Here is a 17,315-nt window from a genome sequence, read left to right on the forward strand (position 1 = left end):
GCAAAAACCGATGACTTTTCTGTCCGTATTTTTAATATTGTCTATGTTTATGCCGGACCTATAAGCTGCTGACGTAGCAGCATGCCTTACACTATGAGCCGAAAATATATTTGTGTCTATACCACTCCTATGAAGAATTTCCTTAACCCATCTACTAATAGTCTGGGTAGATGCCGTATGAAAAGGTTTTTTATACGTTATAATTAGGGCATCCGATCTTTTTCTATAGGTGGACGTTATTTGAATATAAAATTCCAAAGTTTTTGCAACACATAAGGCAGGATTTTCTTTAAAATAAGGGAATACTAAACATGGTTGTAACCTTCCAGGACCGGATGTCTTAATTTTACCGGGTATCCTTATTTCAAGCCTATCTACTTTATGTGTTATATGCTCCAAATATATTTTTGATATTGTTTGCATTCTACTTGCAGATGTTAGAGTTAATAAAGTGACGAAAATGAGTTAATGAAGTTTTTGACTCAAATCTTTAAGATTAAGGGATTCTAAGGGAAATAAACCCCTTAAGAACGTTAAAACTGGACTAGGATCCCAAGTAACGGAAGATTTTGGAGCAGAAGGTCTTTTGTTGTACAGGCCCTTTAAAAAACGTTTTATAACAAATAAGTCTTGCGGACAAAATTTTAGAATTAAGGCAAGAGAAGACCTGTAAGTATTAATTGATGTATACGAAAGTCCTTCATTATGAGCTTTTAGAAGAAATTTTAATAACAAATCTAAATTGTATATATAGGGGTCGTGATTAGATAATAGAATTATCTAATAATAGAATTACAAATTTCCCACCATTTCTTATAACAAGTACTGTACTGCTTCAATGTTGTTCCTGAAATTGAAGTTATCATAGTTGGTATGATTGATTCGGATAAACCCTTTCTGGCAAAGGATTGCCGGATAACTTCCCTGCCACCAGGGAAAGGGACTTGTACAGTGGGTGGCTCTCCCTGAAAGGAGACATAAGTAAGTTACGCTCTGGTGAAAAAATAAGAGGTTTTTCTGTAAGCAATTCGACAAAAACGGGAAACCATGCCTGTGATGGCCAGTAAGGAACTATATAAGTATACCTGACGCTCTGTCTGTTTTAATTTTTTCTATAACTCTAGGAATTAAGCAAAATGGAGGGAATGCATAAAAATTTAAATTTCCCCAATTTACAGTAAAAGCATCGACACAGACCGGTCGGAATCCGGATCTGGACCCTATGAAATATATCTTACACATTTAGTGTTTTGCTTGATTGCAAAAAGGTCAATTTTCGGTGAGCCGAAAGAGACTGTTATTTCTGCATAAGCACTTGGGTTTAATCAACACCCACTTAAAGACAAGGCCTTAGTGCTTGGCGCGTGACGTCATCGATGTGGGCCACCGATTTTTAAAAACCAAGGGATTTCATATGCTAATATCTCAATATTTGGCTTATTTTAAAAAATGCTAGGAATAGAATAGAGTTCAGGAAACATTTAAAGGTATGTTTTAGTTCTGGTTGAATGTCAGGTTAAATATTATGGTGTAATATTAAATGCAGACTCCCAACTCCCCTACATCTGCGCCAAAATTCAACATATGTATTTAGGTATTTATAATAATTTTTTTATACCATCAAGTAGTAAAAAATGTTATTATATACACATAAATACATATATTGAACTATTCCACACCTTGTCATAATTAGGAAAATTTGAAAAAAACTGTCATAATCAGGAATGTCATATTAATTAGAATCATTTAAAGTAAATCAATTGGATAAATAACTAAATTAATTACCTAGGACCTACATAGTCTTTAGATTCAAATATATATTTTATATGTTTTTTTTGTAAGTAGACTATTTAAAGTTAAGATAAACTTGATAAAGAACTATTATATTTTAATTAGTAGTGTTAGTGGTTGGTATATTATATAGTCTACTTCGTTAGGGTATCCAGTTTTCTTTTTTTACTTGTTTTTTTTAATTGATCATTATTCTTAGTGCAATAATTTTTTAAAAGTGTATTGGATATACTTTTAATAATTATCTTTAAAACATCTATTGCATTATGACTAGTGCATCCATCAAAATGTAATACATGTTTTTGTGCAATAGAATATTTCAAAATTAACTGACACATGAACTGTCTTTTGTTATAGGTTTGTAAAAATATATCCTCAAATTCATTTATTAATCTGTTAAAAATTATGTAAGTCAAAGATACAATATTTACAACTTGGTCTTGGGGATATAGCAGTCCTCCACGATTTAATTTATTAATTAGGTCAAAATTGTCTTCAACTATAAATTGCTCATTATATACCAGTTTTCCTTTACAACTGTCACATTTTAGCTTTTTGATTGTAACATAGCAACAATAACCACCTAAATATGTAATTAATGGCAATATGTCCTCGATGCTCTGAAAATGATCATAATTTACTGAAATTTGAGACAACAAGGTTTGAATTTGAGAAAAGTCTTCTGGAGAGCAATTATCATCTAGGTCATAATCGGGAAGCTCATAGAACTTATTAATATTAATAGGGCCAAAACTGCGAGACTGAAGTGTTAATATAGATTGAATTCTAAGTCTCTTTTCTGTCTCATATAACTGTCGTACAGAGATGTGATAATGACCGCCTGCCATTTGTCTATATTTACCAAACCTATCTTCAAGAGGATCTGTTTGGAATTTCCCTAAAAGAACATAATTCATGTTAAGTTCCGTAAAACAGAATTTGGTAATTTCGAGCAGTCCATAAACAGTATGGCTGAAAGCAGTTCTTGTTTGTCGAGTAAGAGTTTTAGAAAAATTACTAGGTTGCCAAGTATCAAGCCAGCTTAATAATTTTTCTAAGAATTCAATCTTGGGATCTATGTCAATATCAGTGAGTGGTTTTTTAACAATTGGTTCTTGAAATATGTCTCGTTTATGTTTGCCTTTGAATGGGGTTTTGACATTCACAATTTTCCACCATGTTGTTATTATGTGGACAAAATCAGCAGTATCTTCAGAAAATGGTATACGGCTACCAAAATGCCTTAATGCTTCTACTACGAAAGAATTAAAAATTTTTAAAGAGAGTTTAACATTCTGTCTTTCTAAAGATGAGGGAAACAATGCTTTTTGGTTTAAAGAATAGCCAAACTTTAAAAGCTTATCATACTCCAGTTCATGTAATTTTTTAATTGCAGAAAAAGAAGCACATTTTTTCTTGGAAGTGTCAAAATCAGGAAAATAAAATTTTTGGTCTGGTTTAGAGTTAAGCCAATTATTAAATACACATTTAAGTAAGTGAACTGTATCAAATAGGTAAAATAATGGTCTCTGATTATCTATGGGATGAGGATAAACAATGCTAAGTTGGTCTGTAGTTGAAAAATGACTCATGGCTTTCCCGTTAATGGCATTATTATCACTTATAACACAAAAAACTATGTACCCAATCTCCTCTAAATTTTCAATAATTGTCTTAATAAAATTATGAAGTATGTCTGATGTAATTTTGGAGATGGGAGCTATGTGAACTACTTCCTTAAAGCTGGAACACACACTTGTAATCATAAAAGTAAATGCCGAGGAAGCTAGAGACTTATTATTGACTGATGTTCCAGTGATATTACCACCTTTATAGTCCATGTAAGGGTCAATATGAATTTCATCAAAAAGTAGTGTCACAAATCTCTCATTATCCTTTAGTAAACTAAACACATTTCGGGCATAAGTTAAAAACATTTTTTTTTCATCTATGTGGGGATCGGTCATGTGTTTGTTACAAATACCCATTATAGTTTGAGGATGTGGTAAAATTAGGGATCCATAATCTCTTAAATACTTGTACGCATGAGGACTAATAGTATAGATTATAGAAGTCAAAATTATTGTACTACTTGAATATCTGTACCTTTCCTTTGCAGTTGTAAGCAAAGCTAATTGTTCACAAATAAAATCTAAAGAATGCACTATTTTGTTGTCTTCAATGTTTTTGAAACTTTTTAGTATGTTTGACACAAAATCGAACACACGTTTCATTTTATTTATGTCATTTGATGGTTTGACATGATCGAGAATAGTATTGCCAAGGGTATTGGTAGCAGTATTTGGATTTAAGTCACAGTCGGGGTTGTCATTATTGGTAACATTTTCCTCCAAAGGCAGGGTAATAATAGTAAGGTCTATTGCTTCAAGTATTGCATATAAATCATCTAAACTATGGGAAGTATATGGAGTTTTAAATTTTGATGTTAAAACACAAACTGGCTCGCTATATAAAAAAGTTTCAACATTTAAATTAAAATTAAAAACAATTGCCCAATTAATGCATGGACCAGGTGTGTATTCAATTTTAAAAATTGTTAGCTTTTTGCTGTCTTGAGACTCACTGTGAGCAGTAAACCAATCTTTCGGTAGTTTAAAAGCAGAAAATTTTTCAATAAACTCTTCAAAACTGTCAAAATTATTTTGTTTCTCATGCTCGCCAAAGTCAATTTTGCTTAATTCAAGGGCTTTTGCTAAATTCAACTCGTCAATATTTTTAAACCTTTCATCTTTACTTGGCCGTATTTTTATAATTTTTGACAAATAACTAGGGCAATTTAAAAAAATAGATGGTGTACAGTCTTCTTTTAGCCGTGGTTTTAGTAATTCTATTGTAAAAATTTTACCTGTGTTGAAATCTTGAACTTGAGTACTCTTTATTATACTACCTTCAGGAAAATGAGCTTCACATACTTTGGTGTTGTTTGTGGGCTCAAAGTCATCTCTATGTATGGCTTTTACCCATTTTCGCCTTAGATTTATATCCTTAGGAAAACCGAAGACATGCACTTTAGGTCCGTTTTTATAGTTTCCGTTACAACCCGGAACACAGCACTTTTGAGGCATATTTACACTCTAATATTAACTACAAGCCGAACTAGGAGAAAAATATTAAATTAAACACGAACTGAAGTATTAAAGTCTGATATAAACAAATAAAACCGCGGCGCCGCCCGGCCGGCGCGCCGGTTTTTCCGAGGATTTTTCTAGTCCGAAAGTACGATTTTGCGATTTAAAAGTACGCGAAGAGTTTACATAAATATAACATACGCGTTTCGCGGAAATAAACAGTTCCGATTTTAGAAAAAAACACAAAAATGAGCTAATGTTTACTGCGGATCTCGTCATAAATACCGGCAACCGCAGAACATAAATATAAACAACCTAACCTCTCGTTTCATCAGGTGGCAAAACTAGTAGATGCGCCGCTGTCAGATTTATATAGAAAGAACTCCTATTGGCAAGTAACAAGGTATTAGATAAATGATAAAATTTGAAAAAATAGAAGTTTAAATTATGAAAAGAGAAATAAGGATGCACTCTTTTTTTTAACTAAATTGTAAAGTAAGAGCAGTTAAAGATATAGATTTAATTATTTTAAGATAGTAATAGAGCATCCTAATGTTCACGGCAATCTGCAAAGTCTGGCAGCGTTGCAGGCAGCCTTCCGCGGACGAACAACGGCAGCGTCAACAGCCGAATTCACCTGAAAATCAACCAGAAGTGCATGGCCCAAATGCGTGACGTCACAAGCAAAATTTTTTGGAGCGCTTTGTCCTTTTGTAGAGGTGTTATTGGTTTAATTCGTATTCAGTTTCTCTTGATGTTACTCTAGATAAGGCGTCAGCGTAAATGTTTTCTTTTGTATTAATATATGAGGCCCAAATTAAAATGTGTCTTTTTTCACACCAATCCCATAGCTCCCTAGATTTATTATTTAATTGTTTATATCTTGTACTTCCCATTCTATTTATTGTAGCGACAGCAGTAATATTATCTAACCTAAGAAGAATATTATAGTTAAATATATTTTTTGCAAAACATTTTAAGGCATAAAAAGCCGCCTGAAGTTCTAAAATATTTATATGCTGATTTTGTTCTATACTGTTCCAGAACCCTTTCGCTCCCTCTACTTTAGAAAATGCACCCCAACCTGAGGTAGAAGCATCTGAAAATATTTCGAAATTAAAGGGAGGTTGCTTTAAATTTTTGTCTTTCTTGGTGATGTTTTGAAACCACCAGTTAAATTTAATACTTAAATAATGAGGAATTAACATATTTCCGTTATAATTCATGTTATTGCATTTTAAATATTTTAGTTTAACAATTTCAAATGGTTTAGTGTGTAACCAACCGTAATTTGATCCTGGTGACACTGACACTAATTTTCCCACAAAAGAAGCAAAGTCTCCCCACATAGCAAAATTATATACCCAGCATGTGTTTAGAATCGACTTTTACGTATAAGAATATTGGAAATATGTGCTGAGCATGTGCCAAGAATTATACTTATATGTACTGAGAAAATGCTCAGCATATACTTTTGGCCGCAAGTAGCATGTGCTATGCACTAGGATTAGGAATGTTCTAGGAATATACTGGGAATACTTGGCTATATATGCATAGCACATTCTTGGAACATACTTGCTACAAAAATCAGCTACATAAAATATGCTTATAAAATTTATTCAATAAAAATCACATAATGCAACATATTTTATACATTATTGTCCTCTTGTGTATTCCGTTTGTCAGCCAATCTAAAAAATAAAAATGTTGGAGAATATGTTTTTTTTTCAGAATTTACTTAACATCGGTTACATATCAATACTGAAACCAAACCAAAAATTATGATAAAAGGCTAATAACTAATCTAAAATAAATAAAACCATATGCACTTACTTTTCACTTCTCTTGTTTTTGTTTTGCAATCTTTCCTTTGCCTTGACCAGCCATCTTTTTATTTCACTGATTATTTCATCATCACACGCATTTGAGGTTCTTTTATTACATCTCACTGCATCTAAAAAGAAAAAGTTCCATTAATAGTTATTTCAAATCTGTGATTTTTCCTAATGATGTAAGTATAGTGTATGGACTTTGGATATAAAAAAATATATATAAAAAAACAATTTTTTCTATGAACCACAGCTGAGTTTACAAAAATTTATTGTTGTTAAACAATAAAGACGTCAACATTTTTTTTAGATATCTAAAAAAATCTTGACATCCTTAATAAACTTAAAAATAAAATAAAAATAATAATAATTATATAAATAATAATTATATAAATAATAATTATATAAATAATAATTATATAAATTTTAAAAAATCAACAATATAAAGGAGTTTTTAGCTGGCCCTATTTTAATTTTGGATAATAAAATTCTTGGATTAAATTTATAACCATATGGTTCTACAGTTAGAAAAAAAGGAATTACACAAACCACTATACATACTTACCAATTATAACTCTGGATAGGGTCATAGAGTGTCATCTGAAGTCAGCAAAAGTTCTGTTTCAGTTTTTTTGGTCACTATGCGTCTAAGTGAACGTTTACTTTTTGGTTGTTTTTTTGTTGACATTTTACGTGATACCTCTTCAAACTTAACTTAAACATAATAACTAAAACTAATTAGAAAAATTAAAACCTATCAAACTAGGTATAAATTGAAATATTTATTTATTTATTTTTTTATTTAAAGCAGTACAGCCCAACAGTATATCCATTTAATGGGCAATATAATTTACATACCTATATATATATGTCATTATAAATGTTCAAAATATAAAGATAAACTAAGTCTAAATAGCTTATAAGTACCTAAAAAATTATTTTAAGAGAAAAAAAGAAAAAAAAAACAAGAATTTCAGAGAGAGAGGAAAGAGAAAAAAAAAAAAGAAGAAACAAAAATATCATTTCAACCCGAAATATAAATCAGCTAAGCATACTAAATAGAGTACCATAACAAATGCGATACGTAAACTTTAGAATACCAAGTCGCGAATATAAGTTCATTAAGAAGTAGTAAACAACTCTGTAAACTTAATTTAATTAAATTATTACGTGAGCAAACAAATAGATCACAGAATGGCGTTATTTTGTTTGAATTGTCTGACATTACGTATAAGGGTGAACTTAACATTACATTTGTCCTGGCCCCTGGGCAATAAAATAAGTTTGTGTTTCTTGAGTTGAGACGCGGCACAGAAAAATTTAGATTCTCTAGTAGCTCAGGACAATCAACTTTCCCATGCAATATCTTATGCACCAACAAGACCGACGATCTATTTCTTCTAATTTCAAGAGGTTCCACGGAAAAGCGAGTTAGGAGAGTTTCGTAAGAGATTCCCTGAGGAGGATAAAATCCGTCAGCTTTAAAGGAAAGATACTTTAAAAATTTTCTCTGTATTTTTTCGATAGAATATTTATGAACCTGGTAGTAAGGGTTCCACACTATAGAAGCATATTCCAATTTAGAACGTAAAAGAGCAAAATATAAGTTTTTTAAGGCTTCTATGTTACTGAAACCCCGACAGTTTCGCACAATAAATCCAAAGACTCTACTAGCACTGTTTGATATATTATCTATCTGGTTCACAAAGGTAAGCTTATTATCAAACACCACACCCAAATCACTGATTGATGAACATCGAGTAAGTTTTGTGGAAAGGGTGTAATCGAATTCGATTACATTTTTCCTTCTAGAAAAGGACACCACCTTACACTTGGACACATTTAGATTTAACCTGTTTTCATCACACCACAGACTTACACACCTCAAATCGTTCTGCAAAGACATGCAATCAGTAGTATTGGTTACAGAAGAATAGATTTTTAGATCACCAGCAAATAAGAGCTTTTGTTGATCTAGTTTATCACTTAAGTCATTGATAAATAAGAGAAAGAATAATGGACCTAAATTTGACCCTTGGGGAACCCCCGATGACGCAGTATATTTATAGGAACAGAAACCCCGTTGACAGACATATTGCTTTCTATTTAAGAGATAGCTCTTAAAAAGGATCAAGGAATCCGATAGAAAACCAAAACTATGAAGTTTATTTAAGAGTATATTATGATCCAAGCGATCAAAAGCCTTTGAAAAATCTAGATAAATTACATCAACTTGGCTCTGGCTATCCAAGGCATTCGCAATAAATTGAGTGACAATTGTTAAGTTTGTAACAGTGGACCTTCCCGGTAAAAAGCCATGCTGATGTAGAGACAATTTATTAGAGACAAAAAACTGGATTCGTGAATAAAGTATTTTCTCAAAGACCTTTGAAAAGTTACACAAGATAGAAATTGGTCTATAGTTTTCGATATGCTCACGATCACCACCCTTAAAGACAGGACATACTCGTGCTTCTTTCCATGTCATAGGATATTCTTTTTTGTTTAAACAGAGATTAAATAAGATTTCCAACGAGCGTACCATAGCATATCGACAATCTTTAATTAAAAATGCTGGGATGCCGTCCGGGCCAGCCGTGAATTTATTTCTCAGCGAAGCGATAGCAGCGAGGATCTCGTGTTGGGTTACCGGGGTGATGCGAAAAGAGTCAAAGACGGCTACTGCACCGGAGCGTAGAAAAACAGAATTAAAATAATGTGCAAAACTATCGACTATTTCTTGGGGATTATTGAGGTTCCTGTCCTTATAACGCATGATGCCTGGAATAGTTGACGTCCTATTTTTATTATGAACAAAGTTCCAAAAACGACTAGAGTCAGTTAAAATATTTTCCTCAGAACTTGTTATATAAGACTTATAGGCTGTTTTTAATTGCATTTTCACTACCGTTCTGATCCTACAAAACTCCTCTCTGTAAAACAATATATTCGTCAACTTACATTTTTTGTGCATCTTAGCTTTATATTTAATATTTTTAATAATTTCGCTGTTATACCAACATGTAAATTACGCGTAGGGGAACGTGTTTATCAAAAATTTTAAAGAGTGTGTCGTTATATTCTTTTATCGCTAGATTAACATCACCAATATTGTTTAGGAAATTCCAATTGGTGTTAAGTATATCATTATAAAGAGTAGGAAAATTTGCTTTTTTAAAGTTAAATGATTTTTGATTAGTACGTTCCTTAAATGCTACATTAGCTTTACACAAACTCATATCATTAATGACCAGAGCTGGATGGTATACGTCCTCAGCTATTAAAGGTAAATTATCCCTTGCGACTTGGCATTCAAAGTTGCAACAAACTAAATCCAATAACCTATTTGATTGGTTTAGAACATTATTACATTGTTTAAGTTCAAAATATTGCAAAAAAGCATTAACAGCAACGGATTTTCTATCGCACACATCATTAATATACCTAGGTACATTAAAATCACCCACAATAAGGAACTGGTCACATATATCAATTTGTAACAATGTTTCAAAAAAAAGTTCAAAATCATCGTCTGTTACTGAAGGTGGCACATATAGAACAAGAACAAACAATGATTTATAAGAAATCGAACATTTACAAACAAGAAAGTCTATATTCGGAAATAGATCTGAGATATGTGAAGTATCAACTGTTAAACAAGTAATGGGATTTTTAACTGCCAATAGTACTCCACCTCCACGACTCAGATTTACGCGACGGAAATCGCGATCTTTTCTCCGCACCTCGTATTCTGCTGGGAACAGTTCGCAGCAATTTATGTCCTCACTAAGCCAAGTCTCTGTTAATGCTACAAGGTCATATTCACAATCACTTATTGAAGAAAAAAAAGTGTCGAATTTCGTTTTAAGTCCACGTACATTTTGATAATAACATGTTGGTGTTGGTGTGTTATTCTCAAACCTGTTGGGCTGCTTTAGTTTTTTGAACGAAAGTTGTATCTCTTATTTACTGGTTTAGGCGGGGGTAATAGCTGTTGGACCGGAGCATTATTTCCATCTGAAGATGTGATAGGAAAAGTGGGTCTACTATTCACAAGTGTTGAGTTAAGGGATTCGCTGCTACTTGATGTTCCAGGAGTTTGTGGTGCGAGTTTTAGCAGGTCATCTAAATACCAGTTTTTGTTATCTATTACTAAATGGTCTTTTCTTAGTTTTACTGAATATCCCTGACTCTGTGCTGATTTTTTATAGAAAAGTAATTTCTTTTTCAGTTGAAGGAGTTCGTTAGGCAAGTCTTCCGAGAGGGCGTATTGACTATCTTTTAATTTATAATCATTTTTCCGTGCATCACGGGCAACATGGCTGGCTAGAAATTTAATTAAAATTGGTCTGATCTTACCACTTGCCTTCTGTCCAATGCGATATGCCTCATCGATATCTTGAGAGCCAATACTAATTTGAAGTAGGGAGGATGAGAAGTCACTAACCACAGATTTTAGATTTTCGTTAATGGTTTCCTGTATGCCAAATAGTATTAGATTATTTGATCGTGACTCATATTCCAATTGCTCAATACGCTTTTTAAGAATTTTGTTCTCAGTTTCGAGATTTTTTACAGTTTGTATTGTTTCGTTTAACTTTGTTCCCAAATCTTGGATAATTTCAGCTTTCAAAGTCTGCATGTTTTGTGTAAGCAAATCTAGAAGTTGTTTGTTTGTCAGATCCTCGGAGCTCATTTTATTTGTTCAGGAATACTATCCCAATCAAAAAAGAATTTCGCAAATTTGCGTGTATGCTTGGAATGAATATCCTTTGTTTAACTTACTTTAACAATTGACGTATAATTAAAGGGATTTCCCGCATGCAAAATATGAAAAACACTAACAAGAAGCCACTACTAATTTGGGTTTCAACTTACACCAAAATAACTTCACTGTGTACTGGAATATTCGTGATTTTATACGGAGAACAATCAACACAACCGTACTTGAGAAATTTTGTATAGTTTATTTGATATACAAACTAAAAAAGCTGTGTACCTACCTACACTAATACCTAGATCCTTAGCACGCACAAGACAGTCTTTTTTTTTAAATTTCAATAAAACTCAGAGTCTTCTGAAGAATACCCCTGCTTAATGTTTCTTTGGAATTTAATGTTCCTAAACTTAACTCTCAATCCTCATTTATGTACATTGCCACAGTAAACCCTCACGGTATACACTATTTTTATACACGATTTTGACTACGGAACTACAGGCCTCGTATTCTCGTATACGATAATAAAAGTTTCTCAAACAAAAGAACAGAGAACGAAACGGAAAATAAAAAATAAACACCGATATTCGTTCGATCGTTTGTCTATGACACCGATGGCGTCAAAAATGTCAAAAATACCGGCTGGCCGCACTACCGGCTGAGGCAGTAGCACCAGGTGGCACTGTTGTCATGTTGTTTTGTATAATATATCCCGGTATATCATAAGCATATGCTACGCACATCGTCTGAAGTATATCCTATAAAGTATTTTATAAGAATATGGCGAAATATTCTTAGCATATGTTATGAATAAATGCACGGGAACATACGTCTAAGAATATAGGTGGTACATAACTATATCTTGGTAGAACATGCTAATATGAAAATAAGAATTTACGTTCAATCACATTCTGGGTATATGCTATAGATATGAATATGCTTCTTATTGCTATGTGGGTCTGATTCTGCACCTAACTTTGCTTTGAAACTTTAAAATTAGCTTTTTTAATTTTGATATTTTTTCTTCTGGTAGATATAGTCTGGCAAGTGGATCTGAAACAGCGGCAGGAATGTGGGCCAAAATATTCGACATTGCCACGTTTAACCTCAAAACGTAATTGTGCGGGACTTACTTTCTAATAATATGCAATATAAGATTTTTTACAATCACAAGATATAGTGAATAAAATGTTAAGAATTATAATCTTAATAGTTATTCCATTTTGGCTTTATTACGCAATTGTTTTACCATTAAATATGGTACAATTAAATGTTTGTCCAAAAAATGGATCATGTTTAGTAAATCTGGCAACATTACGTTCAAACTCTACATTCCGACTTCTACTCCCCTACTTCTTGTATAATAGGGGTTAGCCATTATGAACCTGAACGCTTGTGATTGGTTTCCCTCCCCGCACGTGTTTTTGTTATGAATTATTTCGACAGTTCATTGGACAGGGTCTTTGTCACCTGTTTACAATGCTTGCTGCCGTTTCAAAACATTGATTACTATTGAAGGGTGGACAGTGGCGTAGGTTTTGTTATTGATTTTTGGATTCCGTTTATTTTATATGTTATTTATTATTTTGTTTTATTTGTGGCTATTAATTAAAAAAACTGATATTAGTGTTGGTATACCTATAAGTAGGTAGTGTAATTTTCGTAGGTTTGGAGTTTCACTGTTTTATTACTTACATGAAATACCTAATATTTAATTTTTTAGTTTGTTTTATTATTGTCTACATATATACGAATAATAACATTTATTATAATGAATAAATTCACTGAGGGTAAGGTCCTTCATAGTCAAACGAGGGAAGTGATAGCAAACGTTTACAGGTAATTTATAATAATTTATTTTAAAAAAAGTGAAATACATTGTGCCTCTTAAAAAAACAGTAGTTTATATTATATTTTATTGCTTTTTGTATACCAACTATGCATTCAAAATGTTGTTATTAGGATTTGCGATGAAGAAGCTGCAAATAATTCGATCAAATTGCCTCTTAAGCGTAAGCTTGATCGCGTTTCCCTTTATACCGGAGTCTCCGTATCATCTGTGAGAAAAATTCACATAGAAGATGAAGAAAGGCGACAAAATAACCCTGATGAAATGTTAGCCAGTCCAGGGAAAAAACGGCCACGGAAAACTGTAATCGAAAAAGATGACAGTTTTCATTTTCAAATAGTTAGCATTGTATCACCAGATTTTACCTGGAATATAAAGTGGGTGGTTCCGACAACTAGAAAGAAAATTAAAAGAAGAGGCAAATTTTTCTTATTCCAGGGAAACGCTTCGGCTTTTATTAAAGTCAAATGGCTTTTTTTGGCGTGTCAAAGTCAAAAAAGTGTCAAAATAAGAGGTAAATCTTAATGGAGAGGCCCAATATTCTTTTCTGGAGATACAAATATCTTCGCGAAATACGAAAATATCGTGAAGAAGGCCGAAACATTATTTACTTGGACGAAACTTGGGTGGATAACGATTTGACGTTCAAGAAATGTTGGCAGAGCGATACGGTTACTGGTGGTTTAAAAAAAATTAGTTCAACGGGTAAGCATACAATTCAAAACAGTGTGTATAAGTTACAGTAATATATTTTTTCACGGGCAAGGACCTGTTAAATTTGAGAAATATATATATTTTAAATGATATTTTAGGTCGGCTAATAATTGTTCATGCAGGTTCCGACAAGGGTTTTGTGAACAATACCTGTTTAATATTTAAAGCCGGATTGGCCACAGGTGATTACCATGGCCAAATGAATAGGGAAAATTGTACTAGATGGCTCACGGAAAAACTTCTCCCAAATATACCTGCCAATTCGGTAATAGTGTTAGACAATGCTCCTTATCATTCGGTGCAGGAGGATAAAACCCCAACAAAATCCTCTTTAAAAAGAGATATAATCGCCTGGTTAACTAAGAGCTAAGGTAGCTATAACAACTTAATTAAGCCTTTTGAACTGATAAATTTTAAATATATAAATGTACGTACATAATATGTACATACACGGTGACCTAATGAAAACTTTCCACCCCAGTTTCTTCAGATACTTTCTTTTTAAAAAAATTTTTGTTGATCGTTTTTTGACTTCAGGCGAACAAATTTATTTGGTATTTTCAATCCCTTCACTCTAACCCCCATGCGGGGGTGACTATCAACCCCAAAATCTTAAATAGGAAGGGATGTCGAGTCGACCCTTACCATTTAAGATTTTGGAGTTGATAGTCACCCGTGCGTGGGGTTAAAGTTAGGGGGTTAAAAATACCAAATAAATTTGTCCCTTGCAGTCTAATATCGATTGGCAAAAAAATTTTTTTTTAAAGAAAATGGCTGAAAAAAATGGGGTGGAATAATGTTTATCCTATATATTATTATGTATTACATATACTATATGTTATAGGTATAAGTCACGATGCAAGTGACAGAAAATTTGATCTTTTCGATTTGGTTTTACGCCACCAATCACCTGGTGACCAAAAAAATTATATAGTAGATCGGATTATAAGATCCCATGGGCATACTCCATTAAGAACACCGCCTTATTTACGCGAGTTAAACCCAATTGAATTAGCTTGGGCAAGACTCAAATTTTTAATAAGAAGTCGGAATACTACTGGCAATTTTAACATTACAACCTTAAAGGAGGTTACTGAGGATGCTATATCCTCGATTTCCGAAAATGATTGGCAGAAATTTTGCCAGCACGTTAGAACTGCGGAGGATAAATTCTGGGAAACTGGCCAAATCATGGAAGAAATCGAGCCCCTTGTCATCACAATAGGAAATGAGGACAGTGACACTAATGGCAGTAGTAGTGAATACGAGGCTGAAGGTAAAGAAAACGAGCTCGCCTATTTCACCAGTGAAAATAAAAACATGTTTAAGTGAGACTTAAAAAAAACATTAATATAAATAACAGTAAACGAAAAATTAGGTAAGTTATTTACCTTATATTTTTCTCAAATTACCTTACTTTTTCGCAAATACCAAAAAGAGTGAAAATTTCGCATAAAAAAAAAATGCCCGTTCCTAGTTTAACCGAACCTTTATCAAACGCTTATGCTGTTCGTTTTTTATAATCTATACCAGGTGACTCATTTTAGTCGACGTTTGACTTTTGTTTTGTTTTTTTTTAATGACCTTAAAAATACACGTATTATTGCAGTGACGTGGCCCCCTGAGACCTTAGCAACTTTTGTTTAAACTTTGTTTTTAAATTCGGCTTAGCAACAGAGATATTTGCGTGCGACCCTGTATACAAGGTGTTCCACAATCAACGTCACAGGCTATAACTTTTTTATTTTTAAGTATATTTTTTTTTAATATATTTTTAATAGCTATAGGAACACTACCCAAACTTAATTAAAAAAACTACCCCCGACAAATTCATTTTTGGGGGATGTATTTGTTGGGGGTAGTTTTTTTAAGTAATTTTGGGTAGTGGTCCTATAGCTATTAATTTTTTTTTTTTTATAGTTAAAAATAAAAAAGTTATAGCCTGTGACGTTGATTGTGGGACACCCTGTATACCAAAAAAAAAAGAACTTATTTCTAAAACCATAAAACATACAAATGAATAATTAATTAGGAAAATTTATTTTAATAAATTTTAAAATTATTTTCCTTAAATCGAATTTAAATAGTTTCACATAATACCACACGCCACTGTCCATTTTATGAATGAAGTCGGCCATGTTGTCTCCACTACTGCATTCCCCTTACCTCAGGCCGAAGTGTTTCAGATCCGTCTGCCACACTGTACATATTCATAGAGGAAGTATTAAATACAAAACCTAAGTATGTTATTTCTTTAGTTGGTGTTAATATACTTTTTTCAAAATTTATGACAAACCCTAGTGAAGTAAGTTTGGCTAAAGCCAATTTGGTAAATTTTAGGCATTCAATAAAGCTATTTGACATAATTAAAATGTCATCCAAATATATAACTAATTTACAGCCTAACTTTCGCAAGTAGGTGGCCACTACTTTCATTATTTTAGTAAAAATATAGGGTACTACATTCAACCCAAAAGGAACACAATTAAATTGAAAAAGTTCATTATTAATCTTAAACCTCAAATATTTTCGATATCTTTGCGCTATGGGTAACAAAAAATATGCGTCTTTTAAGTCTAATTTTGTTAAATAATCATTCTTTGATAATAATTTCTTAACTGTTCGATAATCTTCCAATTTAAAGTGCTTTACAGCAATAAAGGTATTTAATTTCTTTAAATTAAGAACAAAACTTAACGTACATCTTGAAATAACCGTTTTTTCCAGTAATGATTTTATTTCCTTTAAATAAGCGCTTTTATGGTATTTATAATAATTGTACAATTATTATTCATAATAAATAATTTATTTTTGGGTCTTGAATCGAAAGGCAATTTAATCCCGGTAACCCAGCCTAAAATCTTAGAATTATTGGTAAGTTTTAGAGTCCATAAAATGAGAGAATATGCCGGTGACGTAAAATGCGCACAAACTTAAATTTAAACCAAAAAATCAATAAAGGGGAGGCCCCATATTTCCCTGATTAGGTTTACTTGACCGTGAATACATGCATCTCTCTCTTTCACATCTGCTAGAATTCTACGCTTCTACGCTTAACGATAGCCAGCTTAGATGCGCGAAGTCTGACGTCACCGGCATATTCTCTCATTTTATGGACTCTAACCATTGGTTTTTAAATTTTTTTTTTAATCGGCGAGCGATAGAAAAATGTTACCTCTATCTGGCGGAGTTCGTGGATCGACGATAATACTGACGAGGGCGACTGCGACCCTCTGACAAAGTTGCTGTTGCAACGCAACAAAAAATTTATCATTTTTACCTATCTCAGGCGTTAAAATAGAATTAATTTCCTCATTGAGTTTTGG

At 32.6% G+C, this 17,315-nt stretch overlaps 3 protein-coding genes across 4 annotated transcripts in view; 1 reads left to right on the forward strand and 2 right to left on the reverse strand.

Annotated features, from left to right (window-relative positions):
• The window catches only part of LOC126746840 (uncharacterized), a 445,675-nt gene that overhangs the window by 372,162 nt on the left and 56,198 nt on the right, over nucleotides 1-17,315 (reverse strand). The gene's annotated exons all lie outside the window — the stretch shown is intronic.
• The window catches only part of LOC126746839 (uncharacterized), a 476,426-nt gene that overhangs the window by 223,581 nt on the left and 235,530 nt on the right, over nucleotides 1-17,315 (forward strand). The gene's annotated exons all lie outside the window — the stretch shown is intronic.
• Nucleotides 6,629-17,315, reverse strand: part of LOC126747038 (uncharacterized) — a 41,866-nt gene continuing 31,179 nt past the window's right edge. Inside the window, exons 4-5 of the mRNA XM_050455520.1 lie at nucleotides 6,714-6,834; nucleotides 6,629-6,641 (exon numbers count right to left, since the gene is read on the reverse strand). Coding sequence (XP_050311477.1) covers nucleotides 6,629-6,641; nucleotides 6,714-6,834 — 134 coding nt within the window. The remainder of the gene's footprint in view (nucleotides 6,642-6,713; nucleotides 6,835-17,315) is intronic.

Source organism: Anthonomus grandis, chromosome 18 (assembly GCF_022605725.1).
Source record: "Anthonomus grandis grandis chromosome 18, icAntGran1.3, whole genome shotgun sequence".
Lineage (NCBI taxonomy): Eukaryota > Metazoa > Arthropoda > Insecta > Coleoptera > Curculionidae > Anthonomus > Anthonomus grandis.